Below are 12,018 nucleotides of genomic sequence, written 5' to 3'. Positions count from 1 at the left end.
ATTTTCCCACCACTCTGTACTTAGGAAGGAAGGAAGGAAAGAAGGAGAGGGAGTGTCTGAGAGAACTCCTGCCTTAGTCCTGCCCTTTTACAATCCCCTTGCCCCCTCCTCCTGGCCTGTCCTGGGGGTCTCCCATCCTATTGCTAAGGAAGCTTTGGATACAAAGCCCGGTCTCCTCCCATATAGAGGGAATGGGTCTCCCTCTGACTTTGCCCTCGTACCCATCATGAGCAACCTGGGTAAGGAGAGCAAGCACAACAGCAGCAGCCTTGAGGATGAGGTAAGTGCAGCTGGGCGCCCCCTTGGGGAAGTGGGACTGGGCTTGGTGCCACGGGTGCTCAAGGGCCAGGCTGGGCATTTGACCTCTGTTGTCCAAGGCTCCCGGCAGCCAGCACCACCATCGAGCCTCCCCGCATGGCCTGAGAGTGAGGCTTCTCCAGTGGACCATGCCTTGGCACTTGCCTTGGTCCCACCCCCTTCTGCCAGAGACCTTCAGTTCTGTCCCACTCCTGCCCAGGCTCCCAAAGGCACCCTTGACACGAATGATTTAGAGCTGGCCATGCCCACACAGTAGGCCATACCCACTCCATCCATGCCCACAGTAGGCCGCACCCACTCTGGCCACACCCACCCAGCCCCCCGAGGGCAACCGCAATGCTGATGCAGCCCTCAATGAAATTGAGTTTGACGCTCCTGCATGAAATAGTCTTTGCATGCTGCTGAGTCAAAGAACTTAGGCTTATCCTTTTCAGAAATGATTTATAAACTCTGCCTTTTATAAATCAATGTCATAAAGTAAATTCTCTATCAATAATGTACTCTAAATATGAATTATAGATTGTCCTAGTTTTGATATATGACCAAATAAAATATAAGGGCTCTGTTCTGGGCCCAGTGCTCTTCCACATCTTCATCAACGATTTGGACAAGGGGATAGATGGGGAACTCATCAAATTTGCAGATGACACGAAGCTGGCAGGAATAGCCAACACTCCAGGAGACAGGCTTGGGATACAGGAGGATTTGGACAGACTTGAACACTGGGCGCTATCTAACAAAATGAAATTCAATGGTGAAAAAAGTAAGGTTCTAAATTTAAGCAAGAAAAACCAAATGTACAGGTATAGTATAGGGGGTACCTTGCTCAATAGTAGTAACTGTGAGAGGGATCTCGGAGTCCTAGTGGACAATCATTTAAATATGAGCCAGCAGTGTGCTGCCCCTGCCAAAAAAGCCAACACAGTGCTAGGCTGCATTAACAGAGAGATAGAATCAAGACCATGCGAAGTATTAATACCATTCTACAATGCCTTGGTAAGGCCACATTTGGAATACTGCATCAGTTTTGGTCACCACAATGTAAAAAAGATGTTGAGACTCTAGAAAGAGTACAGAGAAGAGCAACAAAGATGATTAGGGGACTGGAGGCTAAAACATATAAGGAACGGTTGCTGGAATTGGGTATGTCTATTTTAACGAAGAGGAAAGACGAGGGGGGACATGATAGCAGTGTTCCAATATCTCAGGAGCTGCCACAAAGAAGAGGGAGTCAAGCTATTTTCCAAAGCGCCTGAAGGCAGGACAAGAAGCAACGGATGGAAACTAATCAAGGAGAGAAGCAACCTAGAACTAAGCAACTTCCTGACAGTTAGAACAATTAACCAGTGGAACAACCTGCCTCCAGAAGCGGTGAATGCTTCAACACTGGAAGTTTTAAAGAAGAAACTGGTCAGTCATTTGTCTGAAATGGTATAGGGTTACCTGCCTGAGCAGGGGGTTGGACTCGATGACCTGCAAGGTCCCTTCCAACTTTATTATTATTATAATATCTTGATATCAAAAGGAGTATGTAAGAGTCACAGCTTGTGTTATTATTTCACAATATGTCAGACCATCTCCTACACAATCCATGTGTCTGATCCTATCTTGGATTGCATTGGAGACATGGAAAGTGCTTTATATTGTTGTTACTTTATTTCATTTTCTATTTCATTCATTGTTTATCTGTAGAGAAAATTAGATGACTAATAAGCAGTTATATATTCTTATGTATGAACAAGAACTAAAGTAAAATTTCAGTACCAAGGCATTTGAATTTTCTCTTGTTGACCCAGGTAAATCCAACTATCCAAATCTTTACTGAGAAGATAGTGCTGTATGATTGTATAAAAATAGACATTCAAACCAGAGTTTTCAGAAAAGGATCACAGTATTTCTCAAGATTTGAATAAAATTATATGAAATTCAATATGATGTTTACTGCGATCTTCTAGAGATTATTGTAGCAGTATATGATTTATATGTAATATTTTAGGACAGAACTTCACATCTGGATATTTGAAAAAACAAAGACTACTGATCTTGGAGATCCATGATCAGTTATATTTTTAGAAGAAAGAAAGGAAAAAGCCAGTATAGTGGTTGAAACTATAATTACCATGTGAACAAACTGAGGGGAGTTCATTGAATTTTGCATGGTACTAGATATAAACAATAATAATAATAATAACAATAATAATAGAGGTGGAAGGGACCTTGGAGGTCTTCTAGTCCAACCCCCTGCTCATGCAGGAAACCCTATACCATTTCAGACAAATGGTTGTCCAGACTTTTCTTAAAAACTTCCAGTGTTTGAGCATTCACTATTTCTGGAGGCATGTTGTTCCACTGATTAATTTTTCTAACTGTCAGGAAATTTCTCCTTAGTTTACGTTGCTTCTCTGTTTGGTTAGTTTCCATTGGTTGCTTCTTAATAACAATAATAAAGTTGGAAGGGACCTTGGAGGTCATCTAGTTCAACCCCCTGCTTCTCTCCTTGATTAGTTTCCATCCGTTGCTTCTTTTCCTGCCTTCAGGCACTTTGGAAAATAGCTTGACTCCCTCTTCTTTGTGGCAGCCCCTGAGATATTGGAACACTGCTATCATGTCCCCCCTCATCCTTCTCTTCATTAGACTAGACATTCCCAATTCCATCAATCTTTCCTTATATGTTTAACCTCATCCCCTAATCATCTTTGTTGCTCTTCTCTGTACTCTTTCTAGATAAACAGGATAAACAGATAAACAAATAAACAGGATGCAGGATTCCAAGTGTGGTCTTATCAAGGTGTTATAAAGTGATATTAACACTTCACGTGATCTTGATTCTGTCCCTCTGTTAATGCAGTTTGGCACTGTGTTGGGTTTTTTGGCAGCTGCAGCACATGCTGGCTCATATTTAAGTGATTGTCAACTAGGACTCCAAGATCCTTTCCATAGTTATTGCTACTGAGCCAGGTACCATCTATACTGTACCTGTGCATTTGATTTTTCTTGCCTAAATGTAGAACCTTACTGTTTCACCATTGAATTTCATTTTGTTGGATAGCGCACAATGTTCAAGTCTGTCAAGATCCTTCTGTATCTTAAGCCTATCTTCTGGAGTGTTGGCTATTCCTGCCAGCTTGGTGTCATGTGCAAATGTGATGAGTTTCTCATCTATCCCCCTCATCCAAATCATTGATGAAGATGTTGAAGAGCACTGGGCACAGAACAGAGCCCTGAGGCATCCCACTACACACTTCCCTCCATGTAGATGCAGTTCCATTAAAGACCACACACTGAGTATGGCCAGTCAGCCAGCTACGAATCCATCTGGTGGTGATGCTGTCTAACCCACATTTCCCACATTTTTCTACCTTATCAAGTAGTAGATTGTGGTCTTCTTTATCAAATGCCTTACTGAAGTCTAAGTAAATTATATCCACAGCATTCCTTTGGTCCACTAAATTTATCACCTAGTCAAAGAATGTAATAACAGTTGTCTGGCATGATCTGTTTTTGACAAACCCATGTTGACTTTTGGTAATGACTTTGTTTGCCTCTAGGTGTTCGCTGATTCGTTGCTTGATTATTGTCAACTGTAGAATGATCATGGTTGTAGCCATCTTTTTCCTTCTCATTCCTAGTTGGCACATAGCATAGAAGGGGGGGGTTTGCCAGGTGTTGTGCTAGACCAGTGGTTCTCAACCTTTTTATACCGGCGACCCCGGTCATAAGCACGTGCCACGCATGCGCGGTGCGCCGCGCATGCACAGTGCCGCCCCCTGCGCCGGCTGAGGCATAGCCAGCAAGGGGCGGCGGCAGGCAGGCCTGGATGCTCCCGGGCGGCCGCGGCAGGCAGGGCGACCACTGGCTGGGCCACCAGCTGGCCCAGCCCAAGGCAGGTAAGGCAGCCGCTGGGCCCCACGTGTGCCAGCAACCCTCCCTGCGCCCGCCACTGCCCCGCTAGGCTTACCTTGGCCGCCGGCCGTTCGGGGCGGTGGCAGGCAGGCCCAGGCGCTCCCGGGCGGCCGCGGCAGTGGCGGCACAGGGCGACCACCGACTGGGCCACCAGCTGGCCCAGCCCAAGGCAGGTAAGGCAACTGCCGGGCCCCACGCATGCCAGCAACCCTCCCTGCACCCACCGGCCTCCCACCTCCCACCCCCGGCCCTCTTTTACTTACTTTTTAGTTGCTCAACAGGGAGGGAAGCTCTGCAGACTGTTCCCCTTGTAGCACCGTTTGCAGACTGGGGCTTTTGGCGGGCTCAGCAGGGCAGAAATAGCCCTGGAAAATTCCTATTGGCTTTTGAAAGCCAATAGAATTAGACTCTGTTCAAGAGAGTCTATTCTATTGGCTTTCGAAAGCAAATAGAATAAGAGGGAGTAGCACAGCTAAGGAAAAGAGGAAAAAAATGGTGGAAAAAATGGTGGATCGCGTTGTTTGGCGACCCCCGTGAAATGGTCATTCGACCCCAAATGGGGTCACGACCCACAGGTTGAGAACCGCTGTGCTAGACAAAACAGACTTTCTCGGACTTTATCTCATGGGAACCAAGGTCATTGGCTGCTCTCGAGACTGCAGGCTGGGCATTTCATGACAAGCCCGCCAACAAGCTAAGTAGGGAAACGTAGTTGCTTGCATACTTTTGGGGGTGGGATTTCTTAACTTTGTATTGGGGAATTGTTATGCATCTTTTCAGACTTGGTTTCACTTTTGAAGTACCGATACTCTGTATCAATAAACATGTTCTTTGAGGAATTTGTAAGTCTCGGAGTTCTGCTTTATTTGTCTCTATCGATTGGAACCTTGAGAATTATCTTTTCAATTACATTTCACAGAATACCTAGACTGACATTCAAATAACAGAATAACGGAGTTGGAAGGGACTCTGGAAGTCTTCCAGTCCAACCTGCTGCTCAAGCAGGGGTGCCATATTATTTCTTTCACCCAGCTACTTATGGAAAACAGTATACAGAGAAAATGTCTTACTGATAAATCAAGGTCAAAAAAGTGGCAAGTTATTCCTTGTTAGTTCAGAAACCCTCCAACATTAAAGATTGGCGTTATTATTTAAAAACACATACATTTTAAAATGTGTCAATGAAAAATTAAAATAGATGCACAATGCCTTTTGGTTAGCCCTACCTACTTATTTCAGATGGGTTTGAGTTCTTTTGATTTGGGAGCTGAACCAGGCTTGGTATATGGCTATTCTGAATAAACAGATAAACAAGAGAAGCATTCCAGAAATGAGCAGGGCCTATTTCTAAGAGGAATTTTACTTCAAAGGATAGTTCCTACAAGGCTTATAACACTCATTTTGTCCCCATGCCTCCACTGCAAAAATGAAGACTCTGTTTTTCTTACTTTATTTACTGGGGAGGAGACATTGTTGAAGAAGTGGAAAAAAGCTTCTGGGAAGCTACCTATAGCTCAATGATTCGCAGAGATTATTTTCCTTATCTTGTTATCCACTTACCTTGGAATAAGCCCATCAATTTTCAGAAGAATTTACGAGAAAACCTGTGTGATACATATGTATCATATATACATGTACAGCTGACTTAAGTAAAAGAGTCAGAAAAGAGAGATAGTATTGAAAAATGACATTGGATAACAAAACTAGGAAGAAAAGCAGGGACAAATATAGCAGTTTTAAAAATAAAAAAATGAGTTATTTTGGGGGGAAGGATTGAAAGAGAAGAAAAGATTAGTCCCTATTGCTGAAATAAATTCACTTGCAAATCAAAAAATATGATGAAGGAAATAATGAGAAAGACAAATGACAAAGCAGTTGGAAAGAAGGTTCTGAGACCAACATATATTTAAATATATATTTAAAAGAAAATTAAAAAGTAAATAAGTAACAAACGAAGTTTCACTTCTTTTAAAAGACATAAAAAAGAAATGAACAAAAAAATGAAAGGGGGAAAGGAAAACAAAACTAACTGAGGCAGTGATTGTGCCATTAATGCCCAGTTAATATATTAGTTATTAATATGAATAATATTTGTATTAAAATGCAGGAGAAATTTAGGCTTATTGAATAGCATTGCAGGTCATGACATTTTCTTGTCCATGTTAACAGAAAGTTATGACTCCTTGTCATAGCACTCTTTGATCTTTCTGTTAAATTGTGGATATTGGAACTCAGTGAGGGCAGCTGCTCTCTACTAAATGAGATGACTTAATCAGGAATATCTTTAGGGGGTTCAAAAACTTCAAAATGGTGGGCATGAACAGACAAAGCTTTTTACATGCATGCAACAGATCTTAAAAAGAAGTGAGACATCAATTGCAAGATCTCATCTGCTGATTCTATTGACTATTGATTTTGTGGAAGCCTCTGGACTTAGTTGTGAAAACAAAAAAGAATCTTAATTATTCCCATATTACTATATATAAAATGAGAATTTAATTTTAGAACCACTACATATATTTTTACTAGTGATTAAAAAAACCCTTTTCCTGAGAACAAGCAGAGAGCATCAATCACAATCATATACATGTTTATATTATTATAGTAAAATATTTATATTAATAATTAGTTAATTAATTTCATATTAACATATAAATCTGTCACTAAGAGCTCAACTACAATTTTTCACTCCTTGCAAAGAGTTTAATATTTGGATTTGATTGTATAAAATTGTATAGATTTTACAGTTTAAAGGCAAATTATATACAAATGAGGCAAGTTTAGTACAACTACAGTATACTCTGTTTTGTGTGCCCCAGCAGAATGTTTAAAAAAAGGATGGAAAAATTAAGATATACAAATGCAGTTTTCCTTTGCTAGAAAAATGGCAATAGGTATTCTGCAAGAAGTAAAAATGCTATAACATAATTGCATTTTCACCCCCTTCTTTATGTGAGCATTGGATATGTGGTGCAAAATCTACAATTAAGTATATTTAATGGACTGGATTATGTAAGTGTACTGATTTGCTCATATAAAGAAAATGAATGAAGATCAGATTGTAAAACAATTTGAAGAATAGGAGTGAATGGTTTGAAAGGAAGGGAAAGACAGAAAGTCATGTTTGTGTAGAATTGATAAAATTGTTGAAAAGAGAAATGTGAGGTTAAAAGAATAGAAGAGAATGTATGAAACACCATATGAGCAAGATAGAAGGATGCTTTTCAAAGATAGAAAGGTATGGAGAGTTTTAGTGAATGCTGCTGGTATTCAGTAGATTTCTGTTCTTTCATTTCTTTGTTCACTACTTCTTAGTATTTTTCTATGACTTGTGCTAAATATATATGGCAATGATGTATGCAGGTAAAAATACCTTCAAGCTTCAAAAAGGTCTCCTGAACATACTTGGTTTCCAGGCTTAATTTTTAAATATATATGTAACTATACTAGAACAAAAGTAAATATAATTCAGATGAAAAAATGTCAGATAATCTAACATTGATAGATAACAGAGTTCAAGTATCAATTTTGGTTTGTAAATATTGTATTTTTTTGTGTGTGTGTTAGGCCTTGATGACTGCCTGCAACAATATATCAAGAATTTTGAGAGGGAAAAGATTGGTGGAGACCAGCTGCTACGTATTACTCATCAAGAATTGGAGGATCTGGGAGTTACTCGAATTGGTCATCAAGAGCTTATCCTGGAAGCAGTTGACTTACTCTGTGCATTGGTAAATATTTTGAGAATGAAGAAAAGGGTTCTGAAATAAGTATGAAAATTGTATAAATCGATGGGATTGTGCAAAGCTATTTCAAGGATTTTGCATAATATTAATATATTTAGTTTTAGTGATACAAAAATTGAATTGCAGTACAAATGATAGTTGAAAATTCTGTCATTTTAAAATCAAAGTTAGCTGTTTTGAGAGAAAAAAGTATTTTTATTGAACTGAAAATTACTATTTTGTTTCTAGAAATAATTTGTTTCCAAAAAAGGAAAGCGTTAATTTCTTTGTAAATCATACTTACTTTTTATAACAGCAAGCAAAATGCCTTCTTCTCAAACCAGAGCACTTTGACTGGATTTATCCTCATATTAAATGGTAGTTGTAATTATGATTTGGTGAATACATTGCAATGAGTGAGTTACAAAATATCCCAAGACAAAAGCAAATCAAATTACAGCTTAGCTTTACATGCAATTAGCATTTCACTACCAATCCTGTTGGACATGGCTTCTGTGCATGCACATCTATCAGCAGATTACCTGGAAATAGATGCACTGAATTTTTGAAAAGCTGTAAACTTCTCAGCACTTTAAAGAGGAAAGCTTCATTTGTGATATTACTGCAGCTGAAGCAACCATCTGAAGCAACTTGCCTGAAAACAAGACTGTTCTCCAGCGTGACGAGTGGAGAATCCAACAATGGGGTTTCCTCATCTTCTGCCCGTAGACTAGTCAGCCAGTTTTGCTCCGCCTCTCCTCCTGAGACCTCCCTTCCCCAGTCTCGACTAGTCTTGAGCCCAATTAGACCAAATTCCTTGACTCCTGAATCGATGCTTCTTTAAGGTCGTATATTTCTTGTTATTTTTGGTTAATCCGAGGAGGGGGGAATTGCAAAGAATGAACAGCTGTTCGTTTGTCCCTTTCTGCTGCTTGATCGGCCGATCACAGCTCAACCACGAGGCTGGCCTGAGTCCAGCCGACTGCCGGAGAAACAAAGAACTGGACACCATTTTCCGGTCACCAAGCGTGACCCTGAACAAAGGGAGAGACTGTGTTCAGCAGGTCAGCGGTTCAAATCTCACCGGCTCAAGGTTGACTCAGCCTTCCATCCTTCTGAGGTAGGTAAAATGAGGACCTAGATTGTTGGGGGCAATGTAAATATATATATATATATATATATATATATATATATATATATATATATATTGCTTACTGGTGTACACCGCTTAGAGAGTGCTTGCACTTAAAGCGGTATATAAGTCTCATAAATAAATAAATAAATAAATCTCCCTTCTCCTCTCAACCCACCCCTATGGGGCTAGGCAAAACGAAGCAGCTGATCTGCGGGTAATGTAAACCTCCTGCGGATCATACGGAAGCCGCTAGGCAAAACGAAGCAAAAACTCGGAATCCACTTGCCCAGCTGATCCGCAGTAATTTAAACCTCCCGCGGATCATACGGAAGCCGGAGGAACAATAGGATCAGCACAGCTGATCCGCGGGTGCCCCTTTAAACGTTCTGCGGCTTACACGGAAGCTGGGAATAATACAGCACTCGAAGGCTCCTGCTTTAAATTAACTGAAGCGCCCCGGGATCATCTGATCGACGGAGGGCTTTTAGACTCCGTGGCTCCCTCCCGAGGATCAGCTGGCCTGCAGAAAAGCCGTAACCTCCCAGACCTTCCTGCCGCTTCTGCAGCTTCCTTGCAGCTCACCCCGAACATATCCGATTGAATACCATCAGAATCGGCTTATCTCTGGAATTCCTCTCAATACCCCCGAACTGGTTCATTCCTTGCCCATCTCCAAGGGATCTGATCAAAAGGAACCTCATCAAGGAGGCCATCCAGCATCTGCTGGACATTCAGGCCATAGAACCGGTAGGAAGAGATCAGTGGGGACAAGGATTCTATTCCATCTTATTCATAGTCCCAAAGAGTTGGGGTGGTGGTGGAGAGCAATACTAGACTTAAAAAGTCTGAACAAACACTTGGAATACTGAAAATTCAAGATGCAAACCCTTCACTCGATATAAGCAAGCATCAGAAAGGGGGACCTTCTGGCGTCCATAGACTTGACAGAGGCTTAACGTCACATTCCCATACTTCCGGACCACTGGAGGTTCCTCATGTTCTACCACACGGGTCAACACTTCCAATACAGGACCCTACCTTTTGGACTTTTTTCAGCTCCCAGGGTGTTCACAAAGGTATTGGCAACACTCGCCGCGCACATGAGAACAATTCCAGTACGCATCCAATGCTATCTGGATGACATTCTCATCCAATCCTCGTTGGTCCAGACAGCACAATCAGACCTGGGACTGACTCTGACAACCCTTCAAGAGCACGGATTCTCAGTAAATTTCCAAAAGAGTCAGACCGTTCCTTCGACCCGTCTCCTTCATCTGGGAGCGGCCATAGACACACAAAAATGTAAGGTCCATCTCTCTCAAGACCGCCAACGCAGCATTTGAACCCTGGTCAGACTCATCTGAAGGAAGTGAACCACAACACTGGCCACACTCTCGCAGTTATTAGGAAAGATGGCATCATGCTTCGCAATCGTGCCTTGGGCACGGCTACACTCCAGAGAGCTGCAGTGGTTCCTACTCCTGTTTCAGAGAGAGGGGATAGGCTCCTCAAACTGAAGAGTAAAGGTGCCACCAAAGGTCCTGAGGTCACTCCAGTGGTGGTCTTCCCCAGCGATGGGAAAGGGGCACTTGTTCAGGGAAGCCAACCGAGTCACCCTGACAACAGATGCCAGCCTATTTGGTTGGGAAACGCACCTGCAATCACAGCTAGCACAGGGTCAATAGTCAAAGAAAGACCTAAAACACAACATAAACTGGCTAGAACTCAGAGCCATCCACCTGGCCCTTCGTCACTTCCGCAGCACAGTGGCGCATCGACACGTTCTGATACTCACGGACAACGTGGCGGCCAAGGCGCACGTCAACCAACAGGGAGGCACGCGATCCAGAGCTCTCATGACCGAAGCACAGGCACTGGGAACCTGGGCAGAAAGCAACCTAGCCTCCATCAAGGCTGAGCACATCTCAGGAGAAGCAAATCACCAGGCAGACTTCCTGAGCAGGGTGACGATAGACCACTAAGAGTGGAGTTTGCACGCTGCTCTTTTCAGGGAGGCATCAGAGAGATTCGGCCACCCAGTGCTGGACCTGTTTGCCAGCCCAAAGACTGCTCAGCTTCCGAGGTTCTTCTCCCGTTTTCCGACACCAGGAACAGAGAGAGCGGTGCACTCCGAGGCCATTGGCCGAAAGGACTGCTGTATGCATTCCCACCACTTTTTCTGATACAAGCAACCATCAGGAAGATATTACAGGAACAAGCAGAGGTGATACTCATTGCACCGCACTGGCCAAAATGGCCGTGGTTTGCCAATCTCGTAAACCTATCTACATCCCCACTGTGGAGGATTCCACACGATCAAATCTCCTTCAACCAGGGGTCCCTGCTATATCCAGAGCCACAGTGGCTCCAGTTGGCTGTCTGGCGCTTGAGCGGAGCCTCCTAGAGAGATAACTTCTCACAAAGAGTCATTAGGACACTCCAGGCCTCTAGAAGGCTTACAACTAACAGGATCTATGATTCCACTTGGAAAAATTACTGCAGTTGGTGCAACAGACAACAACTAGACCCTTGTAGCATCTCTATCCCAGATATCCTAGAATTCCTAGTGGAGGGTCTGGATAGGGGGTTAGCACCCAACACAATTCATACACAAGAGGCCGCCTTATCTACCATATTTACCTACGGTAACTCCGAACCTCTAGCCAGACACCCAGTGGTGCAATCTTTCGTCAAGGGCGCATCAAACAGTAGGCGACCCGTGGTCCACAGGTACCCTTCCTGGGATCTACCTAAGGTCTTACAGGCCATCACCTTACCTCCATTTGAGCCTGTCCGGACCTGCAACCTACAATACCTGACCCTTAAGGTTGCCTTCCTAGTCGCTGTCACATCAGCAAGGCGCATCTCAGAATTAGCGGCACTGTCAGTGAGGGAGGATCTTTGTACCTTTCACACGGACAGGGTGGTGTTATGTTT

The 12,018-nt window shown here is 42.8% G+C and overlaps 1 protein-coding gene across 5 annotated transcripts in view; it reads left to right on the top strand.

The window, feature by feature from the left end:
• Positions 1 to 12,018, top strand: part of CNKSR2 (connector enhancer of kinase suppressor of Ras 2) — a 200,986-nt gene that overhangs the window by 27,487 nt on the left and 161,481 nt on the right. For all 5 annotated transcript variants that reach the window (XM_039354439.1, XM_039354441.1, XM_039354440.1 and 2 more), the window contains exon 2: positions 7,789 to 7,952. In XM_039354439.1, the coding sequence (XP_039210373.1) occupies positions 7,789 to 7,952 (164 nt within the window). The remainder of the gene's footprint in view (positions 1 to 7,788; positions 7,953 to 12,018) is intronic.

This window comes from Crotalus tigris, unplaced genomic scaffold (assembly GCF_016545835.1).
Source record: "Crotalus tigris isolate CLP2741 ecotype Arizona unplaced genomic scaffold, ASM1654583v1 scf7180000018553.2237530, whole genome shotgun sequence".
NCBI classification, from domain to species: Eukaryota; Metazoa; Chordata; class Lepidosauria; order Squamata; family Viperidae; genus Crotalus; species Crotalus tigris.
Note: the sequence above shows the minus strand (reverse complement) of the source record. Positions and strands in the feature narration are given on the sequence as shown.